Source organism: Hypomesus transpacificus, chromosome 7 (assembly GCF_021917145.1).
Source record: "Hypomesus transpacificus isolate Combined female chromosome 7, fHypTra1, whole genome shotgun sequence".
NCBI lineage: Eukaryota > Metazoa > Chordata > Actinopteri > Osmeriformes > Osmeridae > Hypomesus > Hypomesus transpacificus.
In genome coordinates this window covers 780,831-800,093 of record NC_061066.1, presented here as the reverse complement: position 1 = coordinate 800,093, position 19,263 = coordinate 780,831, and the positions used below count along the sequence as shown (strand labels likewise).

The window sequence follows — 19,263 nt, the reverse complement described above, 5'->3', positions numbered from 1 at the left end:
TTAGGCCGATGTGTCTGCAAAGCAGCACAGATGGGCGTTTGGGGGGATGGGCGATGTCAACTCACAGATCATTGTGGGTCGCAAGTCCCATTGCTATTCGCCACATAGGCACGCAAGGCACGTCAGACATGCCCTTAAAGACAAAAAGAGGGGATTATTTAGGGTTGTGAAAGTCTCTTGTGTCTTCAGCCGTAGACTTCGCAACAATGTGACCTAAAAGTGAGAAGGGGTTCACTACATGTTGAAATATTAAGACAAACAACATCATAAAAGTTTGTTTTAGAATCACTGAAGCCAATTAGCCAAACACTTTTGGAAAGTGTTGCCCAGAGCAGTATCACACATTGTGAGAATCATGTTATCTTTGTTTGTGGGTCAGTAAACACTGTCACTGAAACCCTGGCTGGCAGACTATTTAAATACGGATGTAACCAACATCAAACAACAATGCTTTGTTTTTACAATCTGTCATTTGAAACGTGTCTGTTTAATATAACATATTTTATTCACGTCCAAGACACCAAATCCTCCCATCGTGACCTAGCCTAAGCAAAAAAGCACTATTGTTTTCTGTTTTAATCAGTTTAAAACGAATACTTTTCAAATTGTCGTCAAATAATATTGCACTCTGTCTTTCGTGAGCAGTCGGATTTTTTCTCGGCCGTTTCCGTGAACTGAAACAAATCCCCGCCCCACTTCATTCCTGCGTTGTTTGGGGACAGTAGGAAGATGGCGGCGGCCCCGCTGTACTGTGTCTGCCGGCAGCCCTATGATGTGAGCCGGTTTATGATCGAATGCGACATCTGTAAAGACTGGTTTCATGGCAGGTATGTAGATTATAGATTTCATCAATTACATAATTAATTTCAGAAGCGAAACCAACTTTATTTGTTTCCGAATAAGCGAGGGTTGTCATGCGGTGTCGACTGCTATGCCTGGTGCTAGGCAATGGGGTCTTCAAGCTTCTCTATTGACACGACCTACGATGAGGTTCTCAGTAGTTGTTGTTGCCTAAACAATTAACAAATGTTTTTAAGTTAGGAATGTTTATTATACTGAGTCTAAATGTAATTCCTGACCCCACGTTCAAACTTCTAAGAAATTAGCTTGCTAGCTAGTTAGATTTTGTGACGAGCTGTCAATCTCAGAGTCAGTGACTGATCAAAGCCTGCGCTGCTTTTAGAAACATTTGGCCCGTTCAGAAACGCCTTTCGCCAGCTGTACATTTGAGTAAACTCGCCTTTTGGCCTATTTTAGATATCACATGGTTGCTGAGATGATAGATTTCAGTGTAAATTCAACCCTTGCTCTGACTGTGTTCCCCTTGTGTATGGATCATAATGCATCCTGTCAATGCTGAAGGAATACAACAGGCCTCGCAATACCAAAAGAGCTTAGACACGATACATTAGTGTCTCGAAGTAGTCAGTAAATAGTTATGACATGTTTGAATATGTGTCTCTGAGAACATGACTCTACAATGTTTCAAAAGATTGCCATGTTGCTGAGGTTATTCGAGGTAAAAACAAAGGTATTTTGCAACTTTATTTAAAACTATGCACTTGGATTGCTGCCACAGGTGGAAATTGGCTAGCCATCATTTTTATATTTGTTGACTGAATTTTTCAAGGGTTTTGAACAGATATACATTGAATTGCCCCAGTTGAATATTGAACCTATTTTTGACTTTGAAGTTGTCATTGTCTAGCAATACCCATCTACATTTTATTTGCAGTAATAAGCATGGCATTTTTACCTAAATCGTTTGAAGAAATAGCCCCTGTTCAAGAGAAAATGGTTGTTATTGTTGGGCTGTTGATTGACAGCTGGAGAAATTTAAATCCCCTTTCAACCAAAATAGGCACATGGTTAGAGGCCCCTAGTGGAAGACAGGAGAACTGTCATTTAAAGGTATTCGGCACGTGTCCCAGGAAAGCCTGTCCTATTTTCCTTGCAGGGAAGGAATGTGCTTTTTTTGTATCATGTCAGGTCTGTTGTTCGTGTATAGGCCACACCGTTAGTGAATCCTCTCCACTGTCTGTGAAGCCTAATATTTAGAGTGGATAAATACTGTTACATCATTAATTATGGCCAAATACTTTCAGCAACTTTCTTCCCGTCTGTTGCGTTGTGTAATCTCTCACTCTGTCATCACGTTCTGTCATCATCGTATAGCAACATAGCATCCATGTTTATGGCAACCATCCAACTCTGGACTTGTTTAGACTCTACTTTAAATACTTCATTTATAACAGGATGTTTACCACCATTACCCTTTTTCCCAAGATCATCTTCAGTTCTGCATACAGCAGGACTGTCAAGTTAATAACAGAAAAATGTGACTGGGGGTGGAATATACGTGATCTCCACGGCAACTCTTTATGAACACAACAGCAGATTTGCCTCTTCTGAAATGACGGAAGTTGTTGCGTAACTCCACTGTCGACTGCCAAGAACCATACGCCCTGAACCATGGGAAGCCTACGCCAGGGAAGTTTCCCTGCCTGCGCTGTGCGCCAGAAGAAGAACAACAAATGAAGCTGCTTCCCCCATTGATGACTAATCATAAGCAGCCACACACAGGCACCCCCCACTCACACACACACACACATTCCCCAGTTTTCCACGTCTCACTAAAAGGAAGGGGTGAATCTTGGGCTACCTCCACAAAGTGGCAAGCCAAGGTGCCGCTCTGGAATCTGGGTGCCCGCTTGTTGGCAGATCTTAATCGACCTGTTTGTCAAGTGAACGTTTGTGCAGTAGTCTATGCTTGGGAGGCGCCAGGTCTTTCTGTCTAGGGAGTGTGTGTGTGTGTGTCTGTTTTCCATCACCTGTGTTTCAATGCCTCATTAGTAATATATCAATATAGGCTGCCACCAGAATGATACAAGGCAGTCTGGATTCGTCAAAGTAGACACTAGTTAGACTCTCATCTTATGTGGTATAACTACTGATGTCACTTTAATGACCCAACATGGCCTGAATGCAGCTAGCTTGCAGCTTTAGCTCGGAAGAGTACTTGTTAGTTTCTGTAATTAAGTGCTGTCGGAAGGTCAGGCACTTGTATGTGTAGGTCTCTATCTCTTTCCCTCCCTCCCTCCCTCCCTCCCCATTTTGGGGACAGACACTCGGCCCCCCTCATGTCTGGCGGAGGGTCGGAGGGTGGGGGGGGTGGTGAGAGACTGGGCACTGGATTGCACATGGAGGGATGATTGATGGGAGCTAGGCCGAGCCAAGTTCAATGCACCATCCATCAAAGTCCCTTGAAGGGGGGGAAGCGCTGTGGAGAGATGGATGGGCTCCATTCTGCCGATTGAAGCGTTTAAAACAGCGAAAGGTCCTCCATTGCTGTTTTGGTTTTTCTAAAACCGGACAAATCTATGTGATCAATCGTGTGGGCCCTTTTCAGTTAACTTCCCAGTTGTAGATGTAGCTTAGCTACCACTGTATCTGCACTGACTGCTGTAGCTGTCTCTCATTAGGGTGGGTAAATCACATTACTTTTAGATTGATCCATGTAGAGTAGCTGGTCAACGTCATTGGGGATTGATTTCTAGTCAGTCAGAATCATGGTATTACCCTGGGACAGCTGCTTAAGCCATTAGCAGGTCTGCTATGGTAGTGAAACAAACGAGAATTATATATATATATATATATATATATATAAATAAAAACATTATGGTTAGAATTTGGAATCAAATTGGGTTCAGATGAGTATGGAGTCTGTTGCATCGTAAAGGAAAGCAGTCGGGTCTGACAGTGCTGGTTTGCAGGAACCCTGTGTTGTCTGGAGCAGGCATATTGAGGGCATGTGTGAAGAGGACAAGAGGCCTAGCCTGCCCCCCTACATGTACTCTAACCTCAGAACGCTCAACCTCAAAGCGCTGCAACCTGCACCGTAAACAATCCAGTCAGCTTGTAAACTTCCTGGGGCCGGGCCTCTGCAAAGCACCGTAAACAACAAAGCAATCCTCTTTTTTGTTGTTCTCCAGCTGACTACAGAGAACATGTCGTGTCTGTGGTACAAGCTGTGTCCACTTTAGAGGCTTGTTGGTGTTGGTGGTGTTATTGTTTTTAAACAGGTTAAGGCCCAACCAGACTTCCTGCCTTCCTGCATAGTTTGCCAGTAGATGATAGGTTTCACCTCATTTTCCTCAGGGTTCAGTTGCTATCTCGTCTGTCTAATCGTCTAATCGGTCAAGTGGTGTTTGTCGTACAAAGGAAACTCTTTAGACTCGGGGTGGGGGTGGCCAAAGATGCCCTAGGGCTAAAGAAATCCAGCCAGGTGTGTATTTCCTAATGGCCGCCCTCCCTATCTGTCCTCCCCTACCCCACCACTATCCATTAAGAATCTGCCAGCCCTCTAATGTGGGCGTGTCATCGCCCCATGCAGGGGGGGTTATTTAGAGCTTAAAATAATGGCTGGGGCCGCCTCCAGGCTTTGTGTTCCCCTGCTGAGCGCTGAGCACAATGAACCCCCTCACAGTGAATAGACTAATGAATAACCCCACACACTCACACAGGAAGGAGGGGAGAGAAAGAGAGAGAGAGGGAGGGAGGGAGGGAAGAGAGAGAGAGAGATAGTGCTGTTAGGGGCAGGAGAGGGTACTAGTAGATGGATCTCTGCCGATGGTGCCCCTGTCCAGCTCCCTGAGTTGGTATCAGTCATGTTTGAGAGGAAGCTACCTTCTACGTAGGACACAGCTTTAAGCTATTATCCTTTTAGTGCACGGCCTGTCTTGAATGTTTTGATATATAGGTTTATAGTTTGTTTGTGTCGATCAGCCACTCTCCACTGTGTGCCTATTCTTGTTTTGACGAATGGTTTCGTCCGAGGTGTAAATTGGCAATTTCTGTCTCCATTTGTTGTCCCCGCTCCCCATCTAGATTTGTCTGACGCAGAGAAAGTGATTCGTCAGAGGCAGAGAAAAGTTGGCCGGAAACGAGTTTGCATACGCACTCTCCCCGACCCACCTCTTCCCGAGGTGACGCAATCCGTCATGCCTGCGCAAGAGACCAAATATGTTGTCCTCCCACAGCTCCCTCAGTATCCCTCCCTCCCTCCATCTCTCCCTGGCGCCTGGCGTCGTCGTTAATCAGTGACGCAGGTGACACACGAGCTGAGTCAGGGTGGCGGTGAGCAGCGTTCCTGTGGCACAGTGCCCTGCTTTCTACCCCTGTTACAGGAGGAGCCGCAAGAGGAGGGCGGAGGGCTGAGGTGAAGCTGGGCTGCTTGGCTCATGCTCTGGAGCTCGTGGGGCCCAGGCTTCCAGCATCAGCCAAGATTCCACCCAGGCCAACACGCCAGCCAGCTGCAAGCACTGCACCGCTCTGGAATTCTTCCCCTCGTTCCCTTCTTCAACAGTCCTGGGCCGCGGAGACGGCCGGCGATTGTCTTGGGATTCATAGGGCCCCGTCACAGCACTTAGCGTACACGTCCTAGAAAGATCCCCCCGTGCTCTTTGTGACTTTGGCGCGCTGCCCCTTCGGAGCTCCAGGCTGCCAAGTGGGCCAGTTTATTGGATGCTGAAAAGGAGAGCTTGTTGTCCACATCCTGTCGAGCGCAGGCTGTGCATAGGAACCGTCCGCGGCACTCCTCTGCTTCCTGTAGGCTTAATGGCTCTCCTTTTGTTGTCCTTTACAGTTTCCTGGCAATTCCAGTCAGATCAAAGCTGATAGCAGGGCAGTGGTGCCGGCTGTGTCCCTCCTCTGGGAAGAGCTGTCTCTGTCGGAGAGACGTTGTAGACGGGGCACTTTAAACCTTCACGCCCACACCAAGCACCTCCAGGCTAACTCGTTTGAACCAGGGTTTGGCAAATGTTTTCCAACCTAAGATTTCGGCAAGTGCGTCCCTTTGGACACACGGGTACTGAAGGCAGGATGTTTGATTTGTTCAGACAGAGCGATGATACTTTGTAATGTGCTGTTGGCTTTAGGCTGTGAGATACGGTCAGAAGATATTACCATGCACGTTCTCATCACCGTCGAGGGTTCGACCTTAAAGGTTTTAATCTGTTGACTGGAGAGGGGCTTGACAGAGCTGTCTGGAGGATTCAGAAGCAACCTCAGTGACACAGGGAATTCACCCTGCAGCTCACCTCAGACACAGTCAGAGCCTGTTCAGCTCCCTCTGTGCTGGAAAGGGCCTGCGGTATGCTGCAGAGGTGGGTGTTTTCTGTTTACACTGAAAGTGAACACTCAGCTCTGGTATGGAACAGAGGTCCGTGGCTGTTTGTGTTTGTGCATGTGTGCATGCGTGCGCTGCCTGTGGTCTGGCTGTCTGGGGGTGGGTTGGGGCTGGGGAGGTGCAGACTGTTACTGAGACATGTTAGAGGGCACGGAGTTGTGACCACACACTGTCACAAGCAAACAAACGCTTTCTGCCAAGCACTTCTACTGACTTGACATGTATAAAAATAAAGATCTAGGCCTATACTAATGTAGTCTATCAAAATAGACCAAATAAATTAAGTTTGAAAGTTGTGATGGGTCATGCTGTATTTGCCACTGAGCTAAAGAGTGTTCTTAGCTCTGTGTTACCTATCCTCACACACACATCAACACACAGTTTAAATATTGCAGGCTTGTGATATTTCAGTCTACTCCTGTTCTTAAGGATGAGAGAACATTTCAAATGCTTGGCCTAAACTGACAGTCTAGAAAAGAGAGAGCCCCATAAAGTGTCGTGACATTTATTTTTTATGTTTTATGGACACATTTTTACCTCAGGCTATCATATAGGCAGCTTCCTGTTATCATAACAGCTCCTTGGTGTCACAAGGACCGTGAGAACCCCAGACTCGTATCCTGTCAGGTGATCCGGTCACTTCCTGCATGCCCAGCGTCAATCAGCCGGCATACTCTTGAGTAACATCTGTCCTTCCTCTTGTCTCAGCTGTGTCCAAGTGGAGGAGCACCATGCAGTGGACATTGATGTGTACCACTGTCCCAACTGTGACGTTCTGCACGGGCCCTCCCTGAGTAAGTTGTGTGTGTGTGTGTGTGTGTGTGTGGGGGGAAGACCGTGCACACAGGCCCGTCTGTCTGGCTCCCAGTGGTTCAATGATGGACTAGCCACAGGGGAATAGAGGCCAGTCTCAATAGCAGGGCCCTTGTCAGATCTAGAGGGGTTAACCCCTGGATGGCCGGAGGGCAGACGTTAAAGCTCTAATTGAATGGTGTCGTGATCCTCAGACTTCGATTAGACATGAGTCATGACTAGCTGTGGCCAAGCAGACTGGTTGAACAGAAAATACATAATTGCGTTAAGCCTAATGTATTTTTACAGTACATATAAACCATATATTATTGCAACTTTTATACTCTACCTGTTATTGTTATAATAACTAATACTAATCTAGATTGTTTTATGCAAGGAGATGATGTTAGGTGAAGGTGATGTTAGTAATAAGAGGAACATTTCAACATGTAGGCCCTTAACTGTGACAGTGGTGTGCTCTGTCCTCCTGCAGTGAAGAAGCGCAACAACTGGCACAGACATGACTACACCGAGCCAGACGATGGCAGCAAGCCAGTGCAGGCTGGTACCCCCATGTTCATCAAACAGCTTCAGAACAGGACCTTCCCCAGGTAGGCACTACAGACACACACACACACACACACACAAGACAAAACCATCCTCGTCTGTGGTACTGAGGGCCATGTCAGACCACAGACACAAGCATTACCAGTCTAGACCTTTCACCTTTGACCTTCACTTAGAATCCAGTGTTCACGTTATCCTCGTTTATTTCAGTATTCGTCACAGACATGCGTTGGCACACTGCCGGACGTTGACTGTGTGTGTGTGAACTGTGTTTCAGTGGGGATGAGATCCTGAGGAAGATGGAGGGGGACCAGGTGACCCCCAGGTACCTGGAGAAACATGGCTTCCACTACCCCATAGCCGTGTCTCAGATGGACGGGCTGGGACTGAAGCTACCACCCCCTACCTTCTCCCCCAAAGATGTGGAGCAGTATGTCGGTAAGGACTGGGGAGAGGCGTGTGTGTGTGTGCGCTCAATCACTCTTGAGCTAGATTTTTCTTGACCCATTTACACCCCCCTGCCCCCCCTCGCCCGCCTTCCTCCTCCCCAACTGAGTCAGAATAAATAGGACAGTGGGGCAGATATTTACCCTGTAGAGCAGAAAACCGCCAGCTGACTAACTCCTCTGCCGTCTTCTGATGTATGTATACATGGCCTGGATTGACTTCCTGGAAATGGATGAATACCAGAAACAGCTACAGAGGCCAGTCTCCACAGACGACCGTTACTGGCTGTCACTGAGTGGGCGTCCTGGCGCCGTCTGTTTATCAGACCAAGGCGGGTTGCCAGGTTCAATGGGTTTATACCCACTTATCAACCAATCGAGCGAGGGCTCAACGAGGCCTATATGGAGGAGGGCTAGGTTTTCAATGGCCCCTCTGTGACCAGCAGTCCTCTCTATTGACGACCTGATAGCTCAGGGCTCATATTTCAGTCCATTACCAACCACAGGGATATGCCATCTAAGCCTGCTTGTGTTTTTATAATTAGGTTCAGATTACAACCCCTCTTCCTCCTCCCCTCTCTCTCCCCCTCTCTCTCTCCCCCTCTCTCTCTCTCTCTCCCTCTCTCTCCCCATGCCCTATTGAGCATTAAGCTGCTCTTGCCTGACAAGGCCCAGGTGTTGTGACTGGGAGGGGCCCCGCAAGGAGATCAGGTTACTGGACAGTTGGAGGAGACAATAGGAGCAGGACTGGGACACTGCGTCCTGTGGAGTCTCTCCTCCAGCTCCACTAGAAATGACTTACGTTACATGTACATTACATTTAGTCATTTAGCAGACGCTCTTATCCAGAGCGTCTTACAGTAAGTACAGGGACATTCCCTCTGAGGCAAGTAGGGTGAAGTGCCTTGCCCAAGGACACAACGTCATTTTGCACGGCCGGGAATCAAACCGGCAACCATCTGATTAATGGCCCGATTCCCTAACCGCTCAGCCATCTGACCCCCTAGTTACACTCCAGTTAATCACCTCGGACTCAGTACACAAGGCCCATGTTCAGATCATGTTACAAGTGATTGGAAAGACCGTTCCAAGCGCATGAATGGGAAGAACCCTGTCGCTGTGGTAGAATGGAGGTCCTGTGGAGGGTTCCTGCTGCTGACATGGACTGACGTCTGAGTGTGGGCGAGACAAAGACCTCCAGTCTGTCTGGGGTATTTACGAGCTCGCCTCTCCATTTTGGGCTTGCGGTGCGTAGGCCTGTCACTGAGCGCTCTGCACGCTGCTCTCTCTGTGGCTAGCTCCAGCTGTTCCCTGTCATCACCCAGGGGCCAGCTGGGGCTGGGCACGCACGCGCGCGCGTGTGTGTGTGGAGGCTGGGTATGAAAAGGTGTGTGTGGGAGAGGGGTGGAGGGTTCAGGCAACTGCCAGCTGTCTTGCCCCCACATGGCTGACAGGGCTCTGTGGTTCCGGACCTGGTTTCTGGCGTGTGTGTGATTTGCTGCCTCCCAGCTGTGCTGGTGGTTCGACCATACACACACACACACACACACACATACACACTTACCATAGTGCCCTGGATTCCCACCCCCCACCCTACCCCCCCTTTTGTCTTTTAGAACACATGTGGTCTGGACAGACTGTCTACCCCCCACTTTCAGTTTTCCCACTCCCCACCTTCTAATATCGTCTTCCCATAGGAGCTTGGCTGAGACTGTAAAAGCCATCCAGACGCATCCACTCATCCACTCACTGCCCATTAAAGATGAGGCGAAGCGCTCCTTGGCAGGGCCTGTCTCCTGTCTCCTCTTTCCTGTCTCCTCTCTCCTGTCTCCTCTCTCCTGTCTCCTGTCTCCTGTCTCCACACCTCACACCGTATGACACCACAGAATGATGCCACCGCCGTTGTCCCGTTTTCCCTTCCTGCAGGTGGTGACAAAGTCGTCGATGTCATCGATGTGGCCCGGCAGGCAGACAGCAAGTTGAAACTTGGCGAGTTCATCAAGTATTATTACAAGTCCCATCGGCCAAAGGTGCTGAACCTCATCAGTCTGGAGTTCTCTGACACCAAGTGAGTCCCCCCTGTGAGAGTCTGCTGCTGTGCTGTCCCTTAGCACGGTGGAACGCCTTCTGTGACTGGGTTTCCATTGACTAGCATGGCAAAAATGTGCACAGCCAAGTGCCAGCCTTGTGCTAGCGATCCAGTCTAAACTGGAGCTTTGCTCTGCCCAGGATGTCGGACTTGGTGGTGGTGCCGGACGTGGCCCAGAAGATGTCCTGGGTGGAGAACTACTGGCCTGACGACTCCTACTTCCCCAAGCCCTTCGTCCAGAAGTACTGTCTCATGGGAGTCAAGGACTGCTACACAGACTTCCACATCGACTTTGGGGGCACCTCTGTGTGGTATCACGTTCTCTGGGTGAGTGTGTGCATCTGTGTATAAGAGAGTTGGATGTGTGTGTGCATGCGTAGGTGCAATAAGTCGTACAGGCCATGCAGTTATTTACTCTCAGCAGAGTGGTTCTGTACATGAGTAAGGAGTTTATCATAGTTTGGTCTGTGCATGGCAAGTAAATAAAAGCCAACCCCCAGCCACCAGCACATAGTGTATAGTGGTAAATCAAGCCTAGATCGCTCCTTGGTTCTCCCCACATCACTTACTGTATAATGCTCACTGACGTTTGATCAAGTGTTTGTACATGCAGAGTTATTTAGGGCAATCTAGGCTGATTGGTTAGTCTGCTGGAAGGTCACCTCGATTGTTAATGTCTGTTGGGGTGACTCTGGGGGCCCCTCTGTCCCCATGGTGATAAATGATCCTTCAGATGGCCACAAACCCACTGCTGCTAATCAGGACGTGTGTGTGTGTGTGTGTGTGTGTGTGTGTGTGTGTGTGTGTGTGTGTGTGTGTGTGTGTGTGTGTGTGTGTGTGTCGGATGTGTGCAGGATGTGTGCACTGTGCAAATAGTCTGACATTACCAGGCTTTCAAGTATACGCCAACTGTCTCTTCAATCTCCATCTTAGGGAGAAAAGATCTTCTATTTGATTAAGCCCACCCAAACCAACCTTGCACTATATGAGGCATGGAGCTCTTCGCCAAATCAGAGCGAGGTGTTTTTCGGGGACAATGTGGACCACTGCTACAAGTGTGTTGTGACCCAAGGGACCACTCTGCTCATCCCCACAGGTAAGGCCCTCTGCTGTTTGGCTCTCTCTACGGTGTGTGTGTGTGTGTGTGTGTGTGTGTGTGTGTGTTAGTGGGGAATAGCACTGGAAATGCTCCAGTTCTCTCTCGTTCTAGACCTTGTTCCCAAAGGACCTCTCTCACTGGGTCCTCAGAAGCTTGGATCTGAGCCCACTCTGTACTCTAGTCCTCACACACCCACACACACACACACTTCTATCTACCATGTTTCTCATATTCTATCATATTAATGGATGCTTGGCCGCTCTACACTGCATTAGCTGACCTTGCAGTAGTCTAGTTTCCCTCCCATAGAAACTTTGACATCATGCAGTAGTCTAGTTTCCCTCCCATAGAAACTTTGACATCATGCAGTAGTCTAGTTTCCCTCCCATAGAAACTTTGACATCATGAAAGTTAAAATAAAAGTTTCACAAAGTGCCTGCCGGGAAAATAGTTTATTTTCCTCTTCTTCAAACATTTCTCATTCCCTTTCACTGCCAAGGTAACATGGAAAATATTATTTGGCCCTGCAACAGGCCTAACACAATCTTTATGTTGTGGGAGAAAATGATCACGTTTATATCTCAATGGAAAGATTTGAAAGACTGACAAGTCCAGCCATTCTAAGGAAAGAGCCTATATTAGGGGCAGTCTCTCCCATACTAGACCTTCTGCTCAAACATGGGCTTTCTCATTCAAGTCTCACATTCCTTTTTGTGTCATGTAAGACACGACACATTTGGGGTCTACAAACCTCTACAGATAACCAGTTGTTTATTTCCAGTCACTGGCTACAGATATTATATGAATAAACTCATCTCCCAGTTGTTTCCCTCCATAACCAGAGCAGTGCTAATTAAACCCAGAATTCCTTTGCCTTCTCCGGTTATCCATAGAGGTATTGTGAGTGAATGTCGGTTTCCCATTGTGAAGCTGCCCATGACTTGGTCTCAGTCAGGCGTCCAGATGTATCCTCCCGAGGGTGGAGGGGTGGGGGGTTGAGGGGGTGTAGAGAGGAGGGATCTAGGGGTCAGAGGGTAGTGTAGCTCTCTCAAGCGGGACTCTCTGTCCGTGGCTGCAGTATCAGGCCTCTATCACCCTCGGTCTGCTTTCTCTCATGTCCAGCAGTAGAAACTGGTGTATCTATGAAGGCACAACCTCGTCCTATCCAGATCAACACTGATGTTGGAGAACCTTATCTTAAGCCCTAAGCACTAAAGAGAGATAAGCGTGGCTATTGTGTGCGTCTTGAGTGCGTAGGGGTGTGTGTGTGTGTGTTTGTGTATGTTCTGTGCGTGCTCATTAGAGAGTGACGGGGAGGGGGGGGGGGGGTCAGGCTGTGTGTATTGGCCCCCTCAGAGTGTCAGACGTGTTGAGAGGGTGTGCTGTGCTGCCCTCTGCAGGCTGGATCCATGCTGTCCTCACCTCTCAGGACTGCATGGCGTTCGGAGGAAACTTCCTCCATAACCTCAATATTGGCATGCAGCTCAGGTGAGCTTCCCGTTCCACACAGAGATACGGTCCGTCGTTCGTCCCATCTTCATACAAACGTCTGCCTACTACATGTTTATCAATGTTCTGACGCGTTCTCTGACCTCTGTTTGTTGGTTCATGTCAAGTGTCCTGGTATCCTGACTTGTCTCTTTGCATGGCCCCTCACACAGGTGTTATGAGATGGAACGCCGCCTGAAAACACCCGACCTCTTCAAGTTCCCCTACTTCCAAGCCATCTGCTGGTATGTGGCCAAGAACCTTCTGGAGACCCTCAAAGGTGAGTGGAAACAGGCCAGCCAATAGGAATATTTACCAAGTTTATAAAAGAACCATTTATCACCGTGTAAGTGTTTCATATCGCTTTGTCATGTTTAAAAAAATGCATTCATGATGTTTTATAAATGATAAACTATTAACTCATTCTTTACATATTTTTTTATATTGTGTTGTTTATTATTTTTGTTTGATTCCCAGATAAAACTAAAATAAATAGCCATTTGTCTTGTACTAACCCTTGTGTTCTCCTCATCAGAGCTACGAGAGGACAGCTGTCCACCCCAGGACTACCTTGTGGAAGGGGTTAAGGCTTTAATCACGGCACTAAAGACCTGGCTGAAGAGAGAGGTAAGCTGGAGGGGGTCACCACTGACAGGTTGGGCTTTGAGCCAGTTCACCCGGTCCATTACCCTACCACCTGACTCCCTAGAAGGACCTGATCAATATCAGACTGCCTGGCCGCTTACCTCCCAGCTGGACTCTGATGGGGGATCTCACTGTGGTTTGTCCCTTGTTCTCTGGCTCGGTGCCAATTGTGGAAAAAGGGGTCCTCTGTTAAAACTCCCCCGCTAACAGCCAGTGGGTCGTTCTGTGTCGGCAGGTTACTGAGCTGAGCAGCGAGGTTCCCGACCATATCAGGCCCAACCATCTGATTAAAGAGCTCACCAAGGAAATGCGCTACCTGGAGGTAAGGCCACACTGAGGCTCCCCTCCACCCCCAGTGCCCTCAACATTCTTTACCCACCGCTAAGCACTACGCTGGGAGTTTGTGTTTTAAAATGCGAAATGTGCGATTGGGCGTGTGGGAATGGGTATAGCTATACTGTACAGCATCTGACTGCAGATCACGAGGAAGCAGGTTCAAGTCCGATTGCTAATTTGAGCCAAATCCTTGTTAAATGACAGGAGGAGCCAGGCAGCGGCGGGCGCCCAGTGAAGCCTCAGGGAAGCGGCTCAGGGCTGGCGGGGTGCCCGGCCACCCGCTCCACCCTGGAGAGGCTGTGCCAGGCACGGAGGGCACGGCGGGCAGCCAGGCGTCTCCGGGAGCAGCAGCGCCAGGTGCCCAAGGTGCCCTCCAACCTGGACATCCTGGAGCTGCACACCAGGGAGGTGCTCAGAAGGCTGGAGGTGGGGCCCCTGGAGGAGGTGAGGGCCAAACGTGCAGACTGATACACACACACACACACACACACTGTCTTACTTATCCACACACAAACTCACTCACCGACCCACACTCAATCACCCACACACACAACCACACGCACAATTTTAGATTCAGGGATATACTGTGCATTGCTGATGGTGTGTGCACAACACTGTCCTATACAAAGCACTACCACAGTAGAGGGAAGGTAGCGCTCGGTGCGTGTGTGCTTGGTCCCAGCTCCTCCCCTCACGCTGGCTGCTTCCTCCCCTGTGTGCCTCAGGACCCGTCCTTCAGTGTGGCGGTCCACGGCAAGTTTAACAAGGCCTCTACCGCCTCTGCTGCCGCCGTCGAGAGTCAGGACAACAACCACCTGCGTCTAACGCTGGTCAACGGCAGAATCATCCGGTAAGAATTCGACGCAAAAGGAGAAATGATACCCAAATAATTCCACAATCCTACCGGGACCTGATCGTAGTCCCGTATTGGAGAAGCATGGCTCAGTAGTTACTAGGGATGCTGAGGTGTGTGTGTGTGTGTGTGTGTGTGTGTGCAGAGATGTGCGGAGGCCGGGGAGCAGCCCTGTGAAGATAGAGGGGGAAAAGGGATCGGGGGGTGAGCTGAAGAACCCAGACGAGCTGAGGAGCGAGAGGGCCGAGGCGTGCCAGGAGAAGCAAAGCACTATGGGAAGGGAGGAGCAGAAAGCCAGCCACCTCCGTAAGGCTTGCCTGAAACACCATGGTGTCATACATGGGAAAACGAAAAACTATCAATGGAATATATATATATTAGTTACATTTATATATATATACATATATATATAGTGTATATATATGTAACTGATTAAGATAAGCTATAATCTTCTAAGGGATGCATGTCAGTTAGACTTCATCTGAGATGCTCCAGGTTGTCTGATGTCGTCTTGTTTTCCCAGGGGGTCTGGAGAGGGTGAAGGCTGAACTCAGGGATGAAGCCTCGGGGCACTCCAGTGTGTCAGACACAGACTCCGACAGTGATTCCACCACAGAGGTACCCGCCAATAATAAACCCTGTCTCTTTAAGACAATACGCTGGCTTTCAGTCCTGATGAGTTTGACACCTTCCTTCTATTGAACTGTATTTATTGAACTGTATTTTCTCTTTTCTCTCTCTCTCTCCATCTCTGTCTGTCTCTCTCGCGCGCTCAGCAAAAAGCCTCCTCCTCCTCAGAGGAAGATTCAGGGAGCTCCCAGGATGATGAAGACGACGAGGAGGAGGATGATGATGATGAGGAGAGGGAGAGGCAGTCCTCTCAGAGAGGCTCAGGGCACACCATAGAGCTGGACCAGAGGGACCAGACACTCAGGCACAAAGACAAACCCCTCAAACGGTGAGGGAGGCCCCCCTGCTACCCCGGCCACTGTGCCCAACTGCACGTAGATCAGACTGAACCGACCATCGGATGGGGGAAAAATTGGCATTCAGTTCTCTCTCGTTGTGACTGAATGGACACCATTTGATAAAGCATAGAAATTCAGCGGTCACACGCCATGTCATTTAATTTGTCAGTCAGCTTGCCAGGACAACAGGGATTTCATTCAGGACTTTTCCATCGAGTGACGAGAGTTGTGGAGTCTATTTATCAGGGCAGTAATTAAATAAGCTTGACTCTGTGTGTGTGTGTGTGTGTGTGTGTGTCCCCTTGCAGAGAACGTCCTACCTCACCCAGCACAGAAGAGGCCATTCAGGGCATGCTCTCTATGGCCGGCCTGCTGTGCCCCTCCAAGCCAGAAGAGGGCACCAACTCCCAGGAGCCGTGGTGGTCCAGCAGCCCCAGCCAGCGCTCCCCAGAGCCGAGGGGCCAGCACCAGCTGCAGCACCAGAGGAGGGTCCCTGGGGACAAGAGCCCCATGGACAGCCAGGGCAACAGCAGCAGCGAGGCCTGGGACAATCAGGGGCTCTCCCTGGGAGCCCCCAGTCCCCTGAGCCACACGGCCAGCCCAGGGACAGACTACCAGTACTGTGACCCCTCCATGTCTCCCCCCCTGCACCCCTCCAAAAGGCACGCTTCCAACCCCCCGCCCATCAGCAATCAAGCCACAAAAGGTTGGTGGCCAGCTCCGATTCCCTTACATACAGTGTTTGGTTTGTTCTTGCTGCTGGTGTTATCTGTTGTTTTTGCTACTCTACTCTTTTGTGTGTGTCCGTTTGGCAGCCTTTAACATGGGCTCCCTGGCCTTGTTTTTCAGGCAAGCGGCCCAAGAAAGGGATGGCTACTGCCAAGCAGAGGCTTGGGAAGATCCTGAAGCTGAACAGACACAGTCGTGTGTTTGTGTAGAGTGGCCACGGTGACAGGCAGGAGGCAAGGACACACCTCCTCGGACCACACATTGGGACTTGTCTGTACATTTTGTCGAGATACCCTTTTGTGCTGGAAAGATCCACTGCCTGGAAACGTCCCACCTGAAAGACTTGTTTACCAGACTGTGCATGCTGAGGAGACAGGGTATTGGATTCACGTAAGCAAGTGCACGGCTTTCACTACAAGCACACTAAAAGAGAAGGGAGAGATCGACACACAACAAGCATGTTGCGATTTCTTCAGCTGCAGGGAAATATTCAAAGAAAACCCAGTGAGGCATTCAAATGGGCCAAGGAAATTCTATTCCCTCATATATTTTTTTGAGAAATTGCAACTCAGTGTGACTGCGTTGTTTGCTCAGCCAGTAATAGCGGAAGCGTGCGCAGCAATTGCTTGGATGCCAAAACATCTGCATCTTGTTCATAAGTCTATTTTTTCATCTAAAAGCTTTCTTGCCTGCCTGGGCTACCTTCCATGTTTGCATCTCGTTGAATTTGAGCAGAGTAAATGGTAAGGAGCCAGGCATGCTTTCTATTGGTTGTGACACTGGTATTATTGATGCACCTGACTCAGCGTCTGAGGGTGTGCTCCCTCAGGAGGGGTGCTATGGAGATGAACTGAACTTTCAAAATGGTGCTTATTGTTTGTGTGTCCTCCATGCTACCCCAGTTCCCCTTATCTCAATCACACCAGCAATAATGACTTTGAGGAGAGAGGAAAGAGGAGTTTGAAGAGGCAGCACTCTCATGACCATGACCTTCCCTGCTACATTGTGTTTATTTATAAAAAATACCTTTTTCTTTTTTTTCTTTCAATATTTTGTAATGCATCAGGTCTATTAGATATATTGAGATTTACATCTCAGCTTTTTTCTTTCCACCTTTTCTTGTAAATCTTCAATGTCTAATTGGGTTCATTGTCAAAGCCATACTCCATTCCTTTTGCTGTTTTGATACAGCGGCCATGCTTCCCCCTGCTGTTCCAAGGGAGTCTTACACTGTGAAAGTGCTGCCTCTGAAGTTTTTAGAATAGGAATATGAGTTGTTTACTTGGTCTAAATATTGATAGTGAGAAACAACTTGTAATATCCTGCTTAATTTATTGTTTTATTTGTGATGTTGGTTTCTTGTGTTATTTTGATGGATTCTGGATTATGTATTTATTAATTGAAAGAGGTGAATAATGATTTTATTATATTTTGGGCCCTAGAACCTCATCTGATTCTTTTGTTTTCCTAGGGAGTTATCTTGTTTTTCTCAATTCTCATTCTTATTGTAAATGTGGATACATTTGGACTTTGTTGTCATGATATATTGTGTAGCAACTTGCCTACAAATCTTTTCTCACTTTCTTATATCTCTGTGGGAACCCCACCCATGCCGGTCGAGGCTTTCTTGAATCTACTGTGTTTGTATCCTTTCTGTTTTTCTCTCACTTTGTAGCCAGAAGGTTACATTATGTGCTAAAAGAAAATAGGGTAGTTAGTTACATTCAGATTCTGAGACTTAAGTGTCACCTACCATTTCGTCACTTAAGTTACAGAATCTACACACACTTTTTGTTTCTAGCAACAACAAAAAAAAGAATTGTGATCTACCTAAAGTAGTCCGTTCACTTTGTGTGACGTGTACATTTTGGGAAATTCTAGTGTGGTTAAGGTTTTTCTTAAGTGATTCTAATGATATGGTGCTTTGGTGAGCCGAGGTGGGTTTTGATTGGAGTTTGCAGTTCTTCGCTCTCAGGGAATAATGCCACGGATATGACCTCTGATAAACCACCAGCTACATCATGTACAGCATGTTCTTCCAAGTACTCTCACTTACTTTTCATACTTCCTTTGCTCATTTTACAGTTGCTGAGCAATTAGTGAAATAGACCACGGTAAAGAAATTATCCTTTGTTGTCCATTATTGGTAAATTCTGCCTCCATTGTTATTCGACTGTATTGATGACACCAAATCCCTAAATGTCCTACAGTATATTTGTTTCCAACGTTTTGACTTCTCAATTAGTTGCAACTCTCACCTTAAGGTTTTAATGCTTGGCCAAAATCTTTTTGGGATTTTTACTTCTACCTAAGGGAGTTTGCAGACCTGTATACTTTGTTTGAGGAAAGTACATCCAAGCTTACTGTTGCCAAGTAGCTTTAAAATCACCCCCTGAACAGTGTCTGACTTTCAAAGCTGTGCTCAGGTCGACTCTTGAGTGATGGGGTAAGCTGTGCTCAGGTCGACTCTTGAGTGATGGGGTAAGCTGTGCTCAGGTTGACTCTTGAGTGATGGGGTAAGCTGTTGCTCAACATGAATGAGCTGTTTCACATGATTCTCCCGACACAACAAAAAGCACGTTGGCGTGCTCCCCTCTCACTGAATCCTAACAAGTGTTAATCACATTGCCAGACTGATTTCCTCTTTGAACACTACACTTTCACCTTGAGTATTTGCATGTTAAATCAACTAGAAGAGCTAGCCTGCAGGCAGGGTTTGTTTTGAGCAGTAGTTCTCATTTGTAAAATATTCATTAACGGTAGCTTTTTATATGCAGATACGTTTTGAATTGTGTTTTTCTGTGCATTGCTTCTTCGGATGGTGTGATTGCTCGCATATGGTTTTAACCATACAAACACTGGCTTACTGTGGCACTGTTACTCAATTTATTGCAATTGTTTCTGCATTTCAAAATTACCTGTAAATAAATGAAATGTGGAAAAGTAGTTTTAAATAAATTGTTTCTGTCTTTTTTGGGAAGGGGTGGGGGACAAGGAGAGGGGGTACAATGATGTGCTCACCATTCTACATCAGGAATTATTATAGATTGTGGGAAAAAGGACC

At 47.9% G+C, this 19,263-nt stretch overlaps 1 protein-coding gene across 2 annotated transcripts; it reads left to right on the top strand.

Annotated features, from left to right (window-relative positions):
- Nucleotides 1-710: 710 nt before the first annotated feature.
- On the top strand, nt 711-19,219 carry kdm7aa (lysine (K)-specific demethylase 7Aa). Of its 2 annotated transcripts, XR_006956286.1 has the most exons (19): nt 711-827; nt 6,896-6,981; nt 7,473-7,590; nt 7,824-7,984; nt 9,919-10,060; nt 10,222-10,408; nt 11,015-11,177; nt 12,581-12,668; nt 12,842-12,948; nt 13,204-13,295; nt 13,549-13,635; nt 13,854-14,093; nt 14,375-14,499; nt 14,648-14,808; nt 15,026-15,120; nt 15,279-15,460; nt 15,779-16,176; nt 16,320-18,660; nt 18,696-19,219. XR_006956286.1 is itself a non-coding variant. In XM_047022528.1 (18 exons), the coding sequence occupies exons 1-18, from the start codon at nt 730-732 to the stop codon at nt 16,406-16,408; spliced, it is 2,619 nt and encodes an 872-aa protein (XP_046878484.1). In that variant the 5' UTR covers nt 711-729; the 3' UTR covers nt 16,409-19,219. The 2 variants fall into 2 exon arrangements, 1 of the variants encoding a protein (XP_046878484.1); XM_047022528.1 differs by having other exon boundaries at nt 16,320-19,219.
- Nucleotides 19,220-19,263: the final 44 nt, after the last annotated feature.